The 20,890-nt window shown below is 44.9% G+C and overlaps 1 protein-coding gene across 2 annotated transcripts in view; it reads left to right on the top strand.

Moving 5' to 3' along the window:
- Positions 1-7,478: 7,478 nt before the first annotated feature.
- Positions 7,479-20,890, top strand: part of USP22 (ubiquitin specific peptidase 22) — an 88,649-nt gene continuing 75,237 nt past the window's right edge. The window contains exon 1 of one of the 2 annotated variants that reach the window (XM_063171682.1): positions 7,479-7,656. In XM_063171682.1, the coding sequence (XP_063027752.1) occupies positions 7,531-7,656 (126 nt within the window). In that variant the 5' untranslated portion in view covers positions 7,479-7,530. The remainder of the gene's footprint in view (positions 7,657-20,890) is intronic. The other variant, XM_063171681.1, reaches the window with a different exon arrangement.

Genomic DNA, 20,890 nt, shown 5'->3' with positions numbered 1-20,890 from the left:
CAGCACCTGCAGGTCCCTGGTGTCCCTGGTGCCTGGCACTGAACGAAGCAGGAGATTTGCTGCATAAACCATCTCAGTTCCATGAATTTCTGTGTTAACCTCTCAACTTCTCCTATATCTTCACCAAGGTTCTTGATTAACCCAGGGCTTCCATTGCAATTTCAGAGTTGTCTTACAGAGGTCAAAAGTTTTGGTTTGGTTTGGTTTGCAAATGTGACAGATGTCATGTGCCCAAGGCCATATTGTTGGAGAAGAACTTCAGTGTGAGAAGATATTTAGCCCCAAATCCACATCCAGGGCTGCATGACCACTGATTTGGATGTACTAATGGGTGGGGGAGAATGACATGTACTGAAGGCTCTTTGATGGCTGAAGAATTTAGGAAATCAACACTCCAGGCCTTTTGATCTCCAGTTCTCTGAGAAGCTGCATGACTTTTTATGAGTGGCTGCAGTTGCATCTCAAATTCCCTGATTTTGCAATTATTCTCTCCTCCCTATGCCATGTACAAGGCAGGGAACCAGGGACACAGAGAGAGGAAGGGAACAGCCCCAACAGTGTTGAGCTGTCCATGTCATGTGGCCCCAGTTTAAACCTCCCAGGGCAGAGCAAGGCAGCCTTTGCAAGCTGACATTCAGTCCCCTCTCCTTCCATTTGGGAAAAACAAACTTGCTAGCCCTGTGCCAAGATCCCAAAGAGAGAACAGAAGTTTGTTTTGAAGAGTTTAGATGCCTGTACCTGCCAAAATGAGGCAAGATTGACTTTTTGCAACCAGTTTTCTACCAACTCCTCAGCCAAATGAACACAGAGGACAAGAACATTCCAGTTCCACTGCAGCCTTCCAGCTCCTTACCATTCCCTACTGCTGTGGCTACAGAAACTGGGCAGAAGCTGCTGTGTGAGTACCTAAGCTTTAGGTTTGTTTGTGTCACATTTTTGTTACCCAGCTTCAGAAAGTGCCTTTACCTGGCCTGTGATTAAAGCAAACTACCCACCGTCAGGATGTGCCTGAGCTTCAGCCTTCATCTGGGTTATGTGGCATCATCATCAATGATGAGACTGAGCAGACACAGAACTAAAATCCTCCTTCCCCCTGCATAAACCCACAGAGCAGTGCCAGGGTTTCCCCTGCCGGCTCCCCTTTGCCCTGCAGCGTTGCTCTCCCCGTGCTCCTGCTCTCCCCAGGGCTCTGTGCTCAGAGGCAGCCATGGAATCCAACCCTGCATTAGCAGCTCCATAATAGCTGTGCTCAGTGGAACCCAGCTCTCCTCATTAATCCAGAAAATGAGAGTTGTTTTTGTACATTTGAGAAGCTAATTATTTAAGTGCTGGGAATTAAGGCTCATCAGATGCTGGTGGCTGAGTTTGGCTTTGCATCCCCGGGGATGGAAGGAGACCAAGGGAAGCTGGTTTTGCTCAGGTGAGCAGTACAGCAGTTCACCAGCTGGGAACAGATCCCTGCCTACCTGGTGCTTAAAAACCCCTCTCTTTGTACATCTCTGTTCTTCCAGACATCATCCAATGACTCAGAGAAGTTGTGGATGCCCCATCTCTGTGTTGTTCAAGTGTTCAAGGCCAGGCTGGATGGGGCTTGAAGCCACCTGGTCTAGTGAAAAGTGTCCCTGACCACAGCAGGGGCAGGAACTGGATTATCTTCAGTATCTCTTCCAAACAAAACCATTCTATGATCCTGTGATTCTTCCCATTCAAATAGATTTTTTAATCACCACTGATCAAATAATTCTATATATAAGATTTTATTTTTTTCCTACCAGGAAAAGGTGTGCCCCACTCGAGGTTGACCTAACCTTTATATTTTGCAATAAATCAATATTGCCTTGTCTCAGGTGGGTTTTTAGAAAAGGAAATGAGTTCACACCATTTTTTCTCCTATAATCAGTTTTCCTTCAGCCTTACCTTTGACCACCATACAGAGAAAGGTTTAGACAGAAATGCTGCTCCCTGACCTAACAGGGGACCTTTCAGTGCCTTGGGAAACAGGAGATGAACTGGGTGAAAACCCCCCTCGTCTGTGAGAAACCACAGATGAGGCCAGATCTGCTGTTCTAAACAAAGTTTGTACAACAGAATGACTTGCAACAGTACATGGGTGCTTTTGACATTGTTCCCAGAAAGTGACAGAAAATCTATTGATGCTATTGCCAATAACTATAGGCTAAGGAACAGGGACTTGGTTCCTGGATGTCACTGGATGGATCTCCTCTTCATTACAAGCAGCTTGCCAAGGACAAATGTTGCATTTTTTATGGAGATAGCCAATGTCCTGTGTTGTCTTCAGAGACTGAGGGAGTGAACTGCTCTGTGTGTTCACTCGAAGCCAGATGTTAAAAGTATTGTCTGGATGTAATTGCCTTGACAAATAGCAGGAGTGACATTTTAGCTCCATTCAAGTTAGTGGCAAAATTCCTGTTGAGTTCAGCTGGGGCCAAGATTTCACCCTCTGACAGCGCTGACGGGAAATCTAACGAGTGGTCTGCAGAAAAATAAGCAGAGGCATTGTGTTTTTCTAGGACTATTTTCAATCCACAGGCCATGAATCCTTGGAGTCTTGTGCACTGCTTTGATGAGGTCTGCAAAAGATCTCAAAGACAAGGAATTTAGTGTCAGTACCTTTAAATTTGCTATACAGGGTGCCATGATTCCAAGAGAGAATGGGAAGAGTTGATTACCAAGTCCAAAGTCAGCTTTATCCACTGAAATCCACCAATCTGTGCAACCCTTGGACTGACAATCATCCTTCTGGCAGGATCTGCTCAGCTGAACCAATCCTTTATCATGGAATGTTGTGGATTCAAGAAACCACTCTGTGTCCTGTGCCAAGACTGAGCCACGTGGAAATTCTGCTCTGGCACCTACCAGGTGCCATTGCAAATGGATTGGGATGAAAACAAGAATTTTTAGAGAAGCTGGGACTTTACAACCCATCTGGGTTTGCAGCAAGGTCAGTACCCCATCCCTGAGATAAATGACAGGTACCAGTGTTTCCCTACAAACCTTCAGGAGTCTGAGGTAACTCAGCTGAACTTCACAGGGATTCAGAAGCAATCAGCTTCAGGAGAACCACACAATGGATTCTGCCTCTGGTATCTCCAGGGCTTTTAGCCCTGCAGCCACACATTCAGCCTCATCTGCTCTAAAGGCAGTGGATTAAGCAATGGCAGTACTACTTGCATGGAAGTTTACAATGCTTGGATGACAAAAGATTTGAGGGAAAAAAAAAATCCTGAAGATTAAAAATAGGGTAATTTTTAAAAGTTAAAAGTGTTCTTTTTAGGCTTTAAAATATTTTTATGTGTGTGTTTAGGTAAGCATAGTAGTTCTGTAAGTTCTTCCCTTTTAGAATGTGGAAGAACTTTTATTTTTGAGAGTGCCTGAAAAAATGCAGGAGAGGTACTGAGGAATCCTCACGTATTCTGCACTGGTTATCAGCATGGAGAGCCCTTGTGCTTGCAGGAGAAAAGCTCCTGAACATCCCCCTCCAAATCCACTGTGGAACAAGGGGCTTCAGCCTCTTGCAGGTCCAAACTTAGGCCAGCTCCACTTGTAATCCAGGATTTGGGCGGAATCCCACCCAAATCCTTGATGCTGCTCACACACCTGGACAAAGGGAAAGGTTCCTGTTTACCTGAGAATGAAATTGGACATTTTAACACATATCATGGCAAAGCATGTCCAGGTGATGAGGTAACAGCTGATTCATGGCTATCCAGAGGAGCCCAGAAGTGCCACCTTGGGATGACATGGATAGAAGAAGCAGCTCCTTTGCTTTTCCATGTGAAGAATGCTGCTTCTCCCCAGCTGAGCTATCATGGAACGCAGATGACTCTCTGGAGGAAGACTTTGCTGCACATTTGCAGTGTGTTTTAGCTACTATCAACATTTATATTCCACTGGCATTTGAGGGTAAGCACTAATTAGCATAATCATCAATGCTTTAAAATTAAAAATTCTTCCATGAGACATAGGAGAGAATGAAACTGTTTCCTCCCCCCAGAGGCAAATCCTTTCCCAAGCTATCTGCTGCACCAAAGGTTTTTTTTCTAGAAACATTCCCAAGCTATGCCCAAGAGTAAATTAAACTACAGCAAACTTGTAAACTTGTGTGTGTGTGGGCAACAAGCAGGCCCTGATTTTACAATTACTACCTGACAAAATGTTGTCACTGATTTCCACTCCTAGTTTGTTTTGGCTGCTGCTCTGTGCAGTTGTGTCGCCTTTAGTGTGTGGGCTGCAACAAGCAAGAAGTGTTTGTAGAGTTGGAAGTTTTTATACTTCATAGGAAACATTCTGGTGTCTTCACAGGACAGAAAGGAAAGGGTTTTAATGACATGTGTAGAGTTTTGCCTCAAGCCCCCCAAATCAGGAGCTGGCCTCAAAAAAAATCTCAAAAGCTCCTGTTTTCTACACTGTCCCAAAGTGGATTTTTACTCTGGTTCCAATTTACCAAAAGAAGCCCAAGCTGAATTTCTAGCATAAATAAACCCCTTTTATGGAGAATAAGGTGTCAAGGGAACCCTGGGGGAGCTTTAAGTTTGAAAGGTAACATCTACACTTTGGAAATATCCCCTAAGAATTGATCTTTAAATTTCTGCATTGCTGCCTTTGGGAAGTGACAGTGGGTGTCACCAGGTGTGCTCCAGGATAGGTGTGCTCCATGTGGGTCCTTTGTGGCTCAGAGGATGCTCCTCACACCCTCAGCAGGGTCAGAAGCCTCCAGGACAGGAGTAGGTAACTCTGCTAATTGTCCTGGAAGTGGCCAGACAGAGAAAGATCAGTATTTTCTCAAAGGTTCTCTCTTTGAAAGAGAACCACTAAAAAATGTGTTTCTTAAAGCAATCGTGTTTAAACTCACAATTCTTGTTATTTCTGCATAAGACAGCACACCCTAAAGGGAGTAAACACGGGGACTCTGCAAGACAGAGTGGCACAGAAATCTCCGTGAAAATTTCAGAGTCTGCAGGACACTGAACATATGTATTGTCTCTTTGGTATCCTGTTTTTTCAGCGAGATGGACTTAAATTTCATTGGCAGAAACTCTCTCTTTTATCTTTATCTCCTGTTTTGATGTGGTAGCCATGGAGAAAAGCCCCAGATTAGTAACAGTAGGTTGGTGCAGAATAAGAATAACTTTCTTCTTGTATTTAGACTGTAGCAATATCTGAGGCTTTGTTTAATTGGAAATATTCAGAGAATAATTATTAGATGCTGTTAGGACATTAATCACCCATCCTGTTCCCTTCTATGCACTTTGAGCTGGCAATCCCTAACTTCCCTCTTTTCTGAGGGTGGTTTTCTCAGGGAAGGGGCTGGCTCTCTCTGACTCCTGTTTTTGAAAACTGGTTAACTCTCCTGAAAGTTGGGTTAACACGGGAAGGACGTGCAGCACCAATTCCTGTTCCCATTCCAAGGAGCTGTAGGCTGCACTGTGATGTCTTAATAGGTCTAATGATTACACAGGGTCAAAGAGAGGGTACAGCCTCCCTCCACATTCCACTCATAATCTTCTGAAACATTCAGTGCAATTTGTGTACACAGCAGGATAATCGGGCCCTCTCCTGGCTCTTGGCACCTTTATTTTTCCACCTGTGGGGCAATTCCAGGTTTATCACTGGAGTATAATCCCCAGACTGCGTGTAAGTGGGATTTCTGGGAGAGGCTAATAAGCAGGGTGAGCCAGGAGGAGCAGCAATTCCAGGTGTCCCACGCAGAGGGACAGCGTGTCCTGGTGCTGCCTCAGCCTGGGGGCATAATCGCAGCTCTTTGCTCAGCCCTGCTTGGCCACCAAACCTTCTAGCTACACACAGATCATAAACCAACATTCCTACTATTTACCTTGCTTTCTTTTTAAACCAGCAGCAGCTCTGCAGGAAACAGAAAGTTCTCAGGTGATTGTCGCAAATTTTTGTATTTATTTCTCGCAAGCTGCAGCAGCAGGTCAGGAAACTGGACACTATATGGGAATCTGCAAGGTGAAGATTTCAAGGTTACAGCTCCTGAGGAATGGGATTAGCACGCACTGAAAAACGGGATTGGTGAAATAATGTGGTGGCACTTCGCCACTTACTTCCTTGTGGCACAGTGTTTGCACTGATTGTCTAAGAAGCCTCTGCAAAGCCTCTGCTCTCTCTCTTGAGAAACCACGGCATAATTCCCATCCTTTCCCTCCTGTCTCACTCCATTATGTAATCCTATAGTGTGTGTGGCATACAAGCTGAAAACTATGTACAGATCCCAGCATTTTACACTGTCCACCCATTTCCTTGTATAGGAAAAAGCTGAAATAACACCAGTTCTGGTTATACACCGCTTTTGTTTCTCCCCTATGGAACACCAGCATGCAGGCTGGCGGTATGGAGGGACCATATATGGTCCTGGGAGCCGGTCGGAGCGGGGCGCGGAGCCCTCCCGGGAGCCCGGGGATCGCTCTCCCCTCAGGAGACCCCGCTCCCCTCAGGAAGCCACTGAGGGAACGGCGAGAGCGGCACCAGCGGATGTGACAGCAGCGCAGGCTGCTCTGGGAGGGACCGCCCCCCTCACGAACGCAGCCAATCCGCTCTCCGCCTGCAGCGTGACTGACGTCCAGCTCAGCCAATCACACCGCCGCTCCCACCACATAGACCCCACCCTTTATTTCCGTTGGTCAGATAAGCTGTTAATCGTCCGGGATGTCCCGCCTTTTTCCGGCGGGGGAAATGCTAGGTAGGAAGGGTGGAGGGGGGAGAGAAGAAAGGGAAAGCAACCAATGAGGCACTAGAGATGGGTGGATTGACAGGTACGCGGACCAATCGGCGCGCTCCTTCCCCCCGCCGCTCCCTCCCTCGCGGGCGGCGGGGCAGAGGGGGCGCTCCTCCCGCACCTTCCCCGTTGGTCTATCCCACTTCGGGCCGGGCGGGCTGGGTTGAGTGAGCGGCTCGGACCATTGCTCGCGGCGGGCGGGGGGGGCGCGGGCGAGGCGGAGGAGGAAGGAGCCGGCGAAGGAGGCGGGGGGGCGGTTTAAAGGGACAAGAGCCGTGCGGGCGCCGGCGGGGGAAGCCGGAGCAGCGGCGGGCGGGGACTCGCCCCCTTCCCCACACACGCCCGCTCGCACCGCGGCCGGGGTCGCCGCCGCCAGCGCCCCCATCCCCTCCCTTCCCCTCCGCCCGCCGCTTCCACAGCGGCCTCTATGAGGTAGAAGGGAGCGGCGGCCACTCCGGGGGCGGCAGCGGCCGCTACAGCCGCCGCCTCCTCCTTCTCCTCGCCTCAGAGCGCCCCATCTTTGTGTGTGCGGGAGAAGGGCGGGAGAGAGTGCGCGCTGCCCGCCCGCCGCGCTTTGTTCGGAGCCGGGGGGCCGTGGCGGAGCCCCGGCTCTATGTGCCAGCGGCTCCCCGGCGGCGGCGGCGTGAGGGGCCGGAGCCCCTGAGGGCGGGGGGGCCCCGGCCCGTGTCGGTGCTGCGGGGCGGGGGAAGGGGCCGGCTCGCTGCCCGCCGGCCCGGCCCGTGTGCGGGCGGATTGATGTGGGGGGGTCTGACATGAGTCCGCCGGCGGCCGGGTGCTGCCATGTGACCGGCTTCAAGGTGGAGAACTGGAAGCAGAACCTGCGGGCGATTTACCAGTGCTTCGTGTGGAGCGGCTCGGCCGAGACCAGGAAGCGCAAGGTACCGGGGGCGGCTCGCATCCACCCCCCTTCCCTTCCCTTCCCTTCCCTTCCCTTCCCTTCCCTTCCCTTCCCTCCCTCCCCGACCCACCCGCCGCCGCCTCGGGGAGGGGACGGGTCCGGTCCCCCTCCAGCCCTCCCTCCTTCCCTCCCCACGGGGCAGGTGGGCCCGAGCTCCCGCACGCGGTCCTGGGGGGAGGGAGGAGGAAGCGCTCGGTGCCTCCGGGATGGCGAGGGGGGGGCACCGGGATGGAGGAGGGAAGCAGCCCCGGCGGGGCCTCCCTCCCTGCCACCTGCCCCGGCGGCTTTTCCGCAGCGGGGCTGTTCCGCAGCGCCGCCGCTTCCTCCTCCTCCTTCTCGTCCTCCTCCTCCTCCCGGAGGTTTCCCGGAATACCGGGGGGAGGGGAGGCCCGGGGCACCGGGCACGTCCGGCCTGTGGCGGAGCTTTGTGGAGCCCCGCGGGGCCGCGCCCGAGCCCGGGGGCTGCGCGGAGCACAATGGCTGGGAGCGGGTCCCGGCGCCGGGGGCTGCGGCTCGCTCGGTTGTGTGTGTGTGGTTTTCCTTAAAAAAAAAAAAAGAAAAAAAAAGAAAAAAAAAAGCTGCTCGTGCTGATAATCCACTTGGAAAAGGGGATTCCTGCTCTGGTGGGGCGTGGGGAAAGGAACTGGCTCAGCTTGGAGTGCGGGGAAGGGCAGGAGGGGTTGGCCCCTGGGAAAAATCCCTGTAAACCAGGCAAAAAGCAGCAAGAGTGCTTTTCCCCACCTATCTCCTATAAAAACATCCTTATACACATGTATGCTTCTGGAGGGCTGCTCTATGTACTGTGCGACTAATTACTGTTTTTCCCTAGAATCAACTAGTTTTTACTTCAAAGTGACTTTGCAGATTTCTGTCAGTCGTCGCATTGGTGACTGAGGAGGGGAAGGCAGCAGCTATACGGAGCAAAACTTGGGGTTTGGGACAGCACGGATTGTGTTTTTGTTGGAACAACCCATTGAAAACTTTGTGATCCCAGTGCTTTGCATTAAGCTGCTCAGCTTATTATTCATAATAGAACTAGAGCATGAAGGATGGACTTAAAGGGTGAGGTGCCAAACCATTTCTCTGTGCTCAGTTCATGTTCTCAGGATAATCCAGTTTCCCAATTTTTTTACCTAAAGAGGAAAAAAAATGGAATCTGAGAAGAAATATGTTTTAAATGGGTTTAATTACTTGATAGCCCTGCAAAGTATGGCCAGACTTGTATTAAATACCTTACAATTCCCTACGGGTCAATATTATGGAGTATGTTAGTCAAAATCTGGGTTTATTTATCCTATAGCGTGTTAAAATACAAATTGGGATATAGTTGATGGTGCTTTCAGCTTAAATGGAGAAAAAATTTTGTCTGTGCTGTGGAAGAAAAAAATGGCAAGTGAGGTATGAAGATGTCTCAGACAAATATAAAGCAAGAGTTATGTGGAAGAATGAAAATAAAATTTCATTAGCAGAATTACCTTTTTCTAAATATGGAGCATCCTGTGTAACCTGCATACCTCCTGTGTGCTGCAACAGCTTTTTCCTTCTGAAATCTAATGCAGGGATGTGTTCATCATTGCTTAAGAAAACAGCTGAAAATTGAGAATATTCCATTGTAATCAATCTGTTCTCACTTCCTCTTTGCACAGCCAGGCTCATAAAGCAGAACAGGATTGTTTCAAAATTATCTGTCAGCCCAGGAAAAACACCAGTTTTCCTAGTACATGCTAAAAATGCTTTTCCCCCCCACTTTTTTTTAAGCAGGTTGCCAGTATGGAAACAATTAGGTTTCTGAATCCAGCCCACCTGAAATATGTGGGTGTGCATGATCAATATGGGGGAACATTTTGGGTAGCTAAATTGGGATTCAATTCCCTGTCTATGTTTTTAAGGATTGAAGGAAGTCTATAAGTGACAGTTATGGTACTTTATTCACCCTTTATATATATGAACATGAGACCTTCTTCTGTGGAATTTTAATTCACTGAAATTCCCTGTACATATGTGTGCCTGACAGATTTACATGTAAAATTAGGAAAAGGGTGTTTTCTGTTTGGTGGTGTATTTATAGTCTAATAACTAGAAATAAAATTACCTACATAGTCTATATAACTCAGAACCAATCCTTTGTCCTTTAATAGTTAACATACACATATATTATGGATACGTGTATATATATTTTAGGAGCAAGCTGTGACTGCTTAAGAGCACCTATTCATTGGTGAAGATTCTTCTTAATCCTAATCATCAAAACGATGAGGCTAAATTAAAGGTTTATTAGCAAGAGATATTCTTTTTATTGCATGATCATGGACAGTCACATTCTATGTTTATCACAGGAAACATTCCATATATATAAAATTGATCTTTATGGAAGGCACTGGGCAGTTTAACTGCTGCTCAGATGAAGGTAGGTGTAAAAATGCCTTGGCTGTTGGTGAGAGCCAGCTGTAAATGGTTCTGGTTCTGGAATGGTAACTACCATCCCTCCTAAGCCTGCCTTGAAAATCCAGGGAGCAGTGGGAACTGCAGGGGGCAGAAAGGGTCCGTTCTCTGCTGTACCTCGGCTGCGTTCTGCCTTGGCAGACCATTTTAGTGCTGTGCTGTTCGCTTTAGTACGCACCTTTCTGTGAATAAGCTTTTACGAGCTCCAGCTCACGGTTCAGTTTGCTTTACAGCCAGTGCTTCCAGCAGAACGGCTCTAAAGCCTGCTTTATAGTGGGAAAGCTGTCTCCTGAACGTGTGTTTCAATCCTCAGTCAGAACCAGGGGGTGATTATGTACGTGTCTTTGTAGGCACTGGGGTTCTGGTGAAGATTTTCAGTGTGTTTGCTCCTGAAGCGTTGGCTGTGCCGGGATTTGAGCTGTCATCACGGTGCATTGTTGTACCCACACCGAGGAGCGAGGCTGGGACTTGCCTCTTCTCACTGCAGCTTGGCCAAACTCGAGTGCAGCTCTTGTACAAGCTGTTCTAGGCACGGGGATTGCCATGGTGTAATTGTGTTGCTGGTGGTGAAGCCTAAGCAAAGACAAAGCTGTCACGCTGAAGAGTGGAACAAGAGAAGCAGGAGAAATCCAAAGACTGACTCTTGAAATTATAGTTATTGTGATAGAGCTAGGTTTTAGACCTCCAGTTGTGTGTGAAGTGACATAAAATTAGGGTGGACTTTTTCATTGTTGGGGCTTTGACTTGTAACTCTTGAGTTTTAATTTGCTGTAGTTAGAATCTGTTTAATAACCTGATGGCACAGCTCGTGTTTCTGTAGGTCATGGACTTTACCTTGAGTATTTTGATCTGAAAATTACCTCACACTTAATTAAGTAACACTCTAGAAGAGGTCCTTAAATTTGTCACCACTACTCCCCATTCAGGAATTAGGGAGCAGACAGAGGATGCTGAAAAGGCTTGTGCCAGACCTTCATGTCAGCTTTTTCCATTTTTTTCTGTAGAGTCACACTTGAAACACTTGGCTTATTCCTTTAGAATTACAGATGAGAAAAATCTGTTTTGCAGTGCTGAATGTAGCTTTTGTCCCCATCAGTGAGCAATTACACATGTAGATGTATCTTTGTGTCCAGGAGTTGGTAAGTAATGGTTTCATTGCTGGAAGGGCAACTGAATTTATGATTAAATTCCCTCTTCCTGGACTCTGCGCCTTGGAGGAAAACTGTCTCATTCTGAATGGTTCTTACTATCACTGCCCTGAAAAGGCTCTTGATGATAAAAGTAAACTGGTCATTGTGACCACAGTCGTGATATGCACAAGGTTCTGTGTGGAATTTCAGAATGTTTGTTCAGTGCTTCAGCCAATAGATCAAAGAATAATTGCCTGTCAGGGGTTGTGCACTCTTACTGACAGCAGCTGCATTCTGGCATATTTCTGCCTGTTTGAGAGCTTCTCTTGTTTTTCCTGTTATTCTCTCTTTACATGGGTCCTACAGACCAACTGATCCTTTCAGATAGGAAGAAACATTTGCTTTTATTGGTGATGACTTTTCATCAGGTATCATTCCCCCCATGAACTGTGTGGCTCTTCGTAATATTTTGACAGATAATAAATTCTTAGACTTAAACCTGAAATGACTTTGGTTCATTTCCTACCTTTCAGAGTTAAAAAGGTTAAAATAACATGGCAGATAACTGCTGTGTCATGTTTTCAGTAGCAAGTATTGTGGTTCACAGTCTAAATCAGTGTGTCATGTTCTTGCTAAAGTGACTTTGCAGTCTTCAGGGTAAGGTGCTGGTGGAACTTCTCATCTTGTTCCTGTTGAGGCACGTTTGCTTCCCTAGGGCCTTGCCCATGTACCTGTCCAGGAACAGGGAGGTGCTGCTTAGCTGATCTGCTTTGTGCTGTAACAGACAGGCCAGGAGCCTCACCAGGCTGTGCCATCTTCACAGGCTTGGTGTTTGGATTGCTTAAATTAACGAGGAAATCTTAGCTTGTTTTTCTTTAACGTTTTTAGCGTGTGCACCAAACTTCTGGACTGCAAATCCTGTGAAGCACTCGAAAGAGGAATCCAGGATTCAAGAAGCATGTCTCTTTTTCAGCTGTGCACTCTGCTGTGGCTGCCTGAGTGAACTGTGTGACTCAGGAAGGATGTTCTTTGCCATGTGCTGTGGGAGCTGCCTTCTCCCTGAAAGCCCATGAGAGGTGTCAGAGTCTACTGCAAGCTTCATTGTTCAGGAGGTCTCCAGTTTCATACCTGAGCAATCTTCCTTAGTTCTTAACCACTAAGGATTGAAAAGGTCCTTAGAGCTGCTTGAGGTAATGTTCTCTTTCTCTCAGTGTAAAGACATGACCTCTGGTGTGAGACATGCCCAGAAATGAGATTTTAGCTCTGTACTCAGCAGAGCCTGGTGTACATGGGATGTGCCAGATAGAGAATGCTCCACTGAGCTTGTGTCTCTGGTGCTGAAGAACATAATACAAGACCTTCCTCTTCCTAGTGGTGCTAAACCCTATTTTGTATCCTGTATTGTGATTTTTTTTTTAATCACTTGCTGGTTTCTGGTCCAAAGGTTAGGAATTAGTCGTGCACCATGAGCCTGAAGATGGTGAACAGCAATTTTTAAATTGTGGGATCTGAACCATCAGGACTTTCTGGTTTTTGACATGGATGGGAGAGACAATAAATGCAGTTTTCTTCCTACTTGTATTTGTTCCCTTTTGTAGAGCAAGAAGATGGATCTGCACAGGCTGATGAAGGAAAGAATAGGATATGTTGGACAAGAAGGCTTATTTCTTTTTTTTTCCTGTAGTCTTATCAGCAGTCAAAGGTTTGCTTATAGCGAAGCTGTTTGTCAGAGTAGTTGTAGCATCTCTTTAATTTTGTCTGCAGTCAACGATTTCATTTGCTTAATGCTGAAAGCTTTTAAACTGAAATGACAGGCAGTAGTGTGAAGGTGAGCAGGGTGGAATGGCTTTGTTTGATTTGCTGGACTATGTGTTGAGCTTTATTTTAAGCCATCAAAGCTTTAAACCCCAAACAAAGGTTAGGTGATAGCCTCATTTTTGTTTCAAGCCTTAATCTGTGGCGTTAAGGTGAAACCAGAGCTGCAAATTGCTTGCAAACCTCGTACTCTCCTCCTTTCATTTGAGGATTTTCTGTTTCAGTAACCAGTGTAACAAATTTAGAGGCAAATGTTACTGACTGGTAGTGGAAGTTTTCTGCTTGTGAATTGCTGACTCTCCTTCTCCAGAATTACTGCTCCTTGAGTTGAGCAAAAAAAAAAAGTGTTTTCCTTTGGGATGGACTCTGGGGATCCTTTTTCGTTACAAATACTCTTGCGAGTGTTAGTTTGATTCCCAGTGGCGGCTGATTTGTTTTAAGCCAGGGAAACATTAACTCGGTTTAAAACCTTGTGTTTCCCGCATTAAACCAAGCACCCACAGTTTTTCCTGTTCATGTGCAGATCTATGAATTCTTGTGAAGGAACTGGTTTCTTTCTTTTCCCTGGTAGATATGGAGCTTTTTTTTTTTTATTAGCCACACCTTTCTGTTTCACTTGACTGATGGCTACTCTAAAGCAGTGGGTTTGGGCTTTTTATTACCTATATTCCCGTGGTTCTCCAAGTGTTGTAATGTGTCTGTAGCCTGCAGCAGCATCCAAGGTGAGGAGATACACATGTCCTCTTATTATACATCAGGAGAAAGGCAGTCTGAAGGTGACCCATACACATCTCACTGGCCTGTTCAAAACATTATTAAAAAAGAAATTATTTTTTCCCCACCCTGCAAAGAGCCACTGTTAGAACCTTTCTAGACTTGGACACAAAGAGCTGCCTAGAGCCACTGTCTCAGTCTCTCGTTAACCTGTGGACAATGGAGAAGTGAGTGAAATGCTATAATGACATTACAGTTTATTTTGTTATCCTGCACTGTGCTGTCAGCAAGCAGGGCTGGAGTGTAGGGAGAGCCATATGTTACCCAAGAGGCCTGAACTGGGAGCCTTTCCTTAGCAGAAACAGTTCTAGAGGCTGATAGATCTGTTCTGACTGGATGAAAGCTCTGTCTTGGTAGTTGTATTCTCTTACATATTGATCTGGCACTCCTTTATGTACACTCGGCTTAATTCAAGCTCAGAACTTTGCTGCATTAGCTGGTAATAGAATCAATGTAAAGAGTTACTCCTTGCAGAATAGACCCGCGTTCTGACTGGGAGTGGGACCACATAATGCAACTGCACAGCAGCTCAGGAACAATCCGTGGTCTGCTTTAGCTGGAGCAGCTGCCATGGTGCTGATCTCTCTCATTGAAGAGAAAGAATCATTTTATCTGTCTCAAGACCTATTTGAGGATCTGTAAAGTGAACTGTTACCAGACACCAGTTGACTCAAAGTAACCTGAGATTCACTTTATCAGTTGATAACTGATTAGCAGCAAGCAGTCCTGTCACATTCTTTTGTGTGTGGAATACAGCAAATACTCTACTTTAGATTTTGCATTTCTCTACTTAAGTAGAATGTTCCTTAAGGTTTGGTTTTATTTTTCTTAAAACATCTCAATGATAAGTAATGCTAATGTAAAACCGTTTTTTTTTTTTTTTTTTTGCCTGTCTCTGCTACTTTTAAAGTTGCTAAAGAGAACTTTTCCCCTTCCTCTTATTCTTCCTTTACTGTGTTTAATGGAGCTTGAAATTAACGTGGCTCTTCTTGTCTACCTCTTGCATAGTATCACTGGTGATGTCAGCATATCCCTGGTGGGAAATATGTCTGTGAAGATCTACAGTGCACTAAATTTGTCATTGAATAAAAAAATTGGGTTTAGACAAGGTGAAACTTGAAAAAACAGAAAAAGTGAATATTGGTTCATACATTCAGTGAGTTGTGCTTGTGTAGAATTAAGATGTAGAGATCATTAATCTACATTCATTCAAGAGATCATTGGAATATCTCCTCTTTGTCATTAGTGCCTTCATCTGTGTTTCAGCTCTTCCCTAGTATATTAGACCAAGTTTTCATCCATGTATTAATCCATAGTTTGAAATGTATTATATTTAAAAATCACCTAGTTATTAGTCCCTTTATTTTTCTTAAACTCATGAAAGAGCCTGCAGCATTTGAATGTAGTTCAGTGGTGGGGATGATGGAGGATCAAACACCCATGTGGCACCGAGTTCCATTTGCCTTGCTTGTCACTCAGAAGTTCATGCATCCAAGTAGCCTCTTTTAAATAGGGTTTGGCTTTGGATTCATCTCACTGAATTGACTGCCAGGGCTTTTATATGTATGTTTTGCTTCTGTTTTTAAAGGGCTTTTGTTTTTGAATCAAGTACAGACTTGAATTACTTCAGTGTTTATCAGCACAAGGAAAGAAAGCAGCAGTTTATAAGCTTTATTTTTGCCTACCTCCCCCTTGCCAACTTCTGTTTAAAAAGTATCTTTCCCTCCTTGTGTCTTTGTGCAGCCTGATGTTATTTCACAAAGTTTGTCTAATTGCAGTTTGTACTTCTGTCCTCTGCAATCAGCCTTGTTGTTGCATTGCAAGTCAGATTTTAAGGGACCTTGTCTACAATATGCTTGGTAAATAAAGGTGAGATTTATTGCACAGCAGATGTATGACAGCTCAGTGAGTGCAGACAGCTGAGATAACTGACTGATTTCAGAACCTCATTTGTGTTAGGTGAGCCTTTGTGACCCTCTGCCCTCCAGGGACAGATGCAAAATTTCTCTTAAGGTTTTATGGTTTTCTTTGCTGTGCTTCATTATTTTCATATTGCTGCCCAGTTTTGCCCCTGACTGGATCTCTGTCCTGGTGGCCAGGGTGAAGCTCTCACTCACACTGGCCTCTGTGCATTGCTGAATTCTGCCATGCTCTCTCAGCAAGCATCCCCTCCCGAGAGATTATTATGGGAAATGTTTATCTGCATGATGAACACTCAGTTCTTTGGTCACTCATGACTACATTTTGTGTTTTTGGTTGCGGGATGATCTTGATGTGGAGAACAGGATGAGAAATGCCATGAAAATAGTTTCAAAGTTCCTGCAGTTCTGTGCATAAAGAGGAACAAGACTTTCCTCTGTAATGATGAGGCTGTTCCCCAAGGAAATTTATCTTATACTGTGTTCAGCATAATTTTATCTTACTGCCCTTCGTGATGTATTTCCTTGTCACATAGTAGTTCTGCTACTGAGAACTTTTCTTGCTATGCAAGTTTCTGAGTTACTCCAATAAATTAAATCTGTTTTCTGCATCTCTTTGTAATAATTATGTCTTTATTGAGAGATTTTGGGGAGTAGGAGATATTTTCTTTGTCTACCTTAGGCCGTGTACTGCAAAAATCTGACTGTAGAAAAACAGAACTCCAATTTTGCAGTTACCTGAAGAATTACTTTATTACAGCAATTCTTTATAAAGCAAGCAGTTTAATTGTGTAAGCACGTTGTACCCATACTTTGAAACTGGCAGGCAAGTTGTTTTATGCAGTGGTGAAAAGGATGTTAAGGAGAAGGTGAGTTAGCAAATCTGACAAGTTTTAAAATCTTGAATTGAAATTTTGAAACTAGTTATAGATATGTGTTCCAGTGAGACACAAGTACATGATGGAATTGGTAAGTGGTTTGGGTGAGAAGAATGCCAATGAGGTAAAGGACAGGCAATATTTGATTTACCAGAGAAAAGCAAGAGATGTGAAATTTGAGCCTTTCTGTGCATTGTCATGGAGATTGGTAAGTGAAGAACGTGAAAACCAGCTCTTCTGCTCTGGGTGAACAAGTGTCTTTCCTCAACAGTGTAAGGAATTACCAGCTCTGGGCTGCGCATTGCTGCTGTTGTACCATTGCTGTGTCATGTTTGTGTGGTTGTGCCATGAACCAGAAAGAGCAGATGAAGATGAAATTTATTTTTTTTTCCTCCTCTTACTGATATTTCACCGACCTGAGTAGTGACACTGGGAGGCTGCATGTGAATAATAACTGCTGCTGTGCTCTGGACTGTGCCAGTGACAGACCCTGTGTGAGTGTTATCCTAATGGTGCCTTCCTCTGTAAAGGATTTCTAATCCTGACTTCATCCAGAAGGTTCTGTGAAGGAACCTCTGTTAGTGCTGCAGTGCTGTGCTTGTGCCTGCTGTTCTCAGGTGTGTGCTGAGCCTGATACATGAAACTTGTCTTATGTCAGCAATTGTTGGAACTTACTCCTGTATGCAAATAAGTCACCTCAGTTTCCTTGTGAAAAATAAATGAATCGGGGAGTGTGGAATGGCTGTAATGTGTGATCAGCTATTACAGTAAATCTACTTTTCATATTATGTTTAATTTAATGAAATGAAGAGTGTTTTTCCAAGTAATCAAGTTATGAGCCACGTGTGTCCCTCTTTAAACAGGCCCGTCTCTAAGTTAAGATTTCCGTCTTTTACAATCAACCTCTCGTAAGCTGATGTAACTTTTTTGTTGGTTTAAAGCATGTGGTCATGGGCCGTGTGCCTAGATCATGCTCCTGCTGCATGTAGTTGAGGATGATGGGATAATGGGACTGTAAATTATCTCTTTATGGTGCTGGTTTTCCTCTGGCCTCCTCCCTTGTGCAGTGTGGAGCAGCCCCAAGGCTGTTGCGAGCGGTGCCAGCTGGCTGGAGCCCTGGGGGCCGCTGTGCCAGATGGAGACAGCAGCGCTCCAGTGAAAGCCAAACGTGCTTCCCTTCCCTTGCCGGGGTCGTGGAGAGGTGCAGCCTCTGCAGCCCCGCCAGCATCCCCGGGCAAGGGCTGTCCTGGGCCTCGGTTGCTCCTCTGGGCCTCAGTTACTCCTCTACTGCAGCCATGGAAAGGACTGGGCCAGGGCATCTGTCAGGCTTTTTTTTTTTTTTTTTTGAGTAGATTCATAATTCAGTATTCAGCTATTAAACATTTTCAATGTGTTAGCATCTCCTTTTTCCTGGTTTATGCTTCTGTACTGTATCTGTGAAATGTTCAATTCCATAGCGTGTACAGATGCTTGGTATTGAGACAGATTTTTTCAATTTGATTAAGTGTGGTGGTTCCTGATGTGTTGTCCTGCTTTTTTCCTCACTACCAGCAAATGCTGTTATTCATAAGATACTGAGACTAGAAAAAGCTTGTTAATGCTGATTTTTTTTTTTCACTAAAATGAAACAAAAACCCCAAATCCTTCATTCCACTGTCTGAAATGACAACTTCAGACATGCTCAACAACAAAAGCATCCCTTCATTTGCCTAGTTGACTTTATAGTTTTTATTGAAAAAAAAAAAAAAGATTTCTTAGAATACCACTGAAGTCAGTTGTTGGTGTTACTGCATTGGATTCCGCCTTGTGGTTTTTTTGTATTCCAGAACAATCTTGGTGTAGAATAACCTCATCTGCACAAGATGTACTCCACAAAACCCATGTGTTTTAATAGTCCCATCTTGTGGAGATGAGGACAATAAATAGGTGAAACTCTTTGAAGAATCCAATTCCCTGGTGGCTGCTCAAACAAGTATTTGTTTCACCAACCTACCCAGTGTTTCTCACTCTCCTGACCCAGAAGCTTTTGTTCTTATTGACCCATTAATGCAGCTCACACTTCTAATCCAGGAACCCAAAATAGCTGCCAAGCCTGGATTTTACTGTGGTGGCATTTGCTGCACAGGTAGTTGATAAACCCCTCAGGCAGAGTTGCAGCTGAAAACCCCCCTGGGCTGAGGCACATGAGACTGTTTTGGGCAGATATTTCAAGTGTCTGATTTAAATAAGGTAATAAACCCAACTTGATAGTATGTACAAAGGATTTACTGCAAGAACCATATATTGTGAGTCAAGTCTCCCTGACAATCTCCAGAACTGGATGTGAGTGGGAATGGGGAAGGAAGGATGTGCCTTGTAGCTCCTTTGCCCTGATTGTGCTAGAGGAGTGAACTACAAGGAGGATGGACCACAGGAAGTGGTAGTTACCATATTCCAGCCTAAATAGAATTTATCTCTGCTCTTGAAGAAGGAATGGTGGTGTTTTTGGGATCTGCTAGGACATGAGTGAGGTTTGGGAGTGATCATTCAGTCCTGTATCAGCAAGGGAAGTGATTTAAGGCTGAGTCTATCTTGAAGGACACACCAGTTTGAAATAATGAAGCAGTGGGAAGAAATGTATGGTGAGAAATAATTTAAAGGCTTTAGATGCATTTCCCTGATTTCTTTACAAAGTAGGTTTTTCAAAGTGACCTTCATTTGCAGGAACTGTTTTTACTCAGTGTGTGCTCCTCTTTGCTACACAATATTTTTGCTACCTTTTTACTTGGAGAAGCTTCAAATCACAGGGAATTGGAGGTAATTTCCTAGCAAGGTAGTAAATGACTTGTAATAGCTTCCTTACAAAATTCTCAACACATACTGTTCTCTTAATACTCTTTTTTGCAGGTGTGTTATATCTACTTACAGGTATCTGAAATAAAGCTTTTCAAGGAAATTGTGACATTTTCCTTTTGTCATGCAGAAAGCTCTGTTCTATGTAAACCCTTGCTGAGTGTGGTGCTTGCAAGACTGTCCTGTCACTTTAAATACTTTTATATCCATAAAACTAATGAATTAGTTTTCTTTCAAGATATGAAATCCTTTTGTCCTGCTCTTCCTCAGTGCTAAATCCCTTAACCTCACCAATTCATATGTTTCAATTCACACTGCTTAACTGCTCAAAGTATTTCCTTCAAGTTAAGGTCTTGAAAGTAGAACCTATAATATGTGAAATCAACTCCTACCAGCATTAATGTACTTTTCTTCTGCTTCATGAAGCAAAGAGATTGCTTTAGAATTGAAATTGATGATTGGTGGAATTCCCAAAGTGTTTATTGAAAAAAAATTTAGCAAACCAGATCAAAGAGCAGAAGTCATGCTTTAGTTCTGTCAATTCTACAGAGCAGAGGATTTAAGTGTGGTGAGTATTCAAGCAGGAAGGAGATTGCACTGTGTGTTCTTCAGCTTTGTCCTTTGCTTCTGCAGTTTTTGCTTTAAGAACTTGTGGTGAGGAGCTTTGGTTCCAGGTTTCTTTGTGGTCAGTTAGCTGGAAAAGTGGAATGGATGACCAGGAGTCTGCTTCTTAGAGATGGTTTTGATGTAATTTCCTCTCTGACCTTCCAGTGGGGCCAAAGCTGGTTTTGAACCTGCCCTTAACTCACAAGTAATGGTGAGTTCTGCTGCAGAGCACACAAGGTCTGACAGACTTTGAAATGTCCTGAGTTGGACTCGGTGATCACACCAAGCTCTCAGTGTCACTTATTTCACATCAGCTTGGTTTGACTGGATATGTCAGTGATTTTGTGCTAAGCAGGAGCAATCTGGTGCATTGTTTCCTGATTTTTGTTCTGTATCTGTGCTTTGGAGCAATCCTCTACAACAGACAGTACCTTGTTTTTAATGGCTACTTTTTTAAAAATTCTTTTTTTCTTCCATACCATGAGTTTTCCTTCGTGTTCCTACTTCTCTGGCTGTACACTGCCTTTTCCCCTAGAAATTATCTGTTTGTTTACAGTTTAGACAAATGTCTGCATTTCTGTGCTCCTAATTTCTTACCATGAGCCCACCCTTTCGAGCCTGAGCACGGAGCCCTTCTCCTGCCACAGAGTCTGAGCAGACTGTTCCTCATGCCAAGGTTGTAAGTGTTAATCTTGCTGCAGACTGGGGTGATAATTCATTGCTGTCACAGCAACACATGCTGAAAGTTGCTTCTTGCCAGATTTGTTGGCTATATGCTACACTAGAGAAAATTATTTCAAGAGTCTTATTGCATAGCC

This window comes from Melospiza melodia, chromosome 18 (genome assembly GCF_035770615.1).
Source record: "Melospiza melodia melodia isolate bMelMel2 chromosome 18, bMelMel2.pri, whole genome shotgun sequence".
NCBI classification, from domain to species: Eukaryota; Metazoa; Chordata; class Aves; order Passeriformes; family Passerellidae; genus Melospiza; species Melospiza melodia.
The sequence above is the reverse complement of the archived record's forward strand: the minus strand, read 5'-3'. Positions and strand labels throughout refer to the sequence as shown.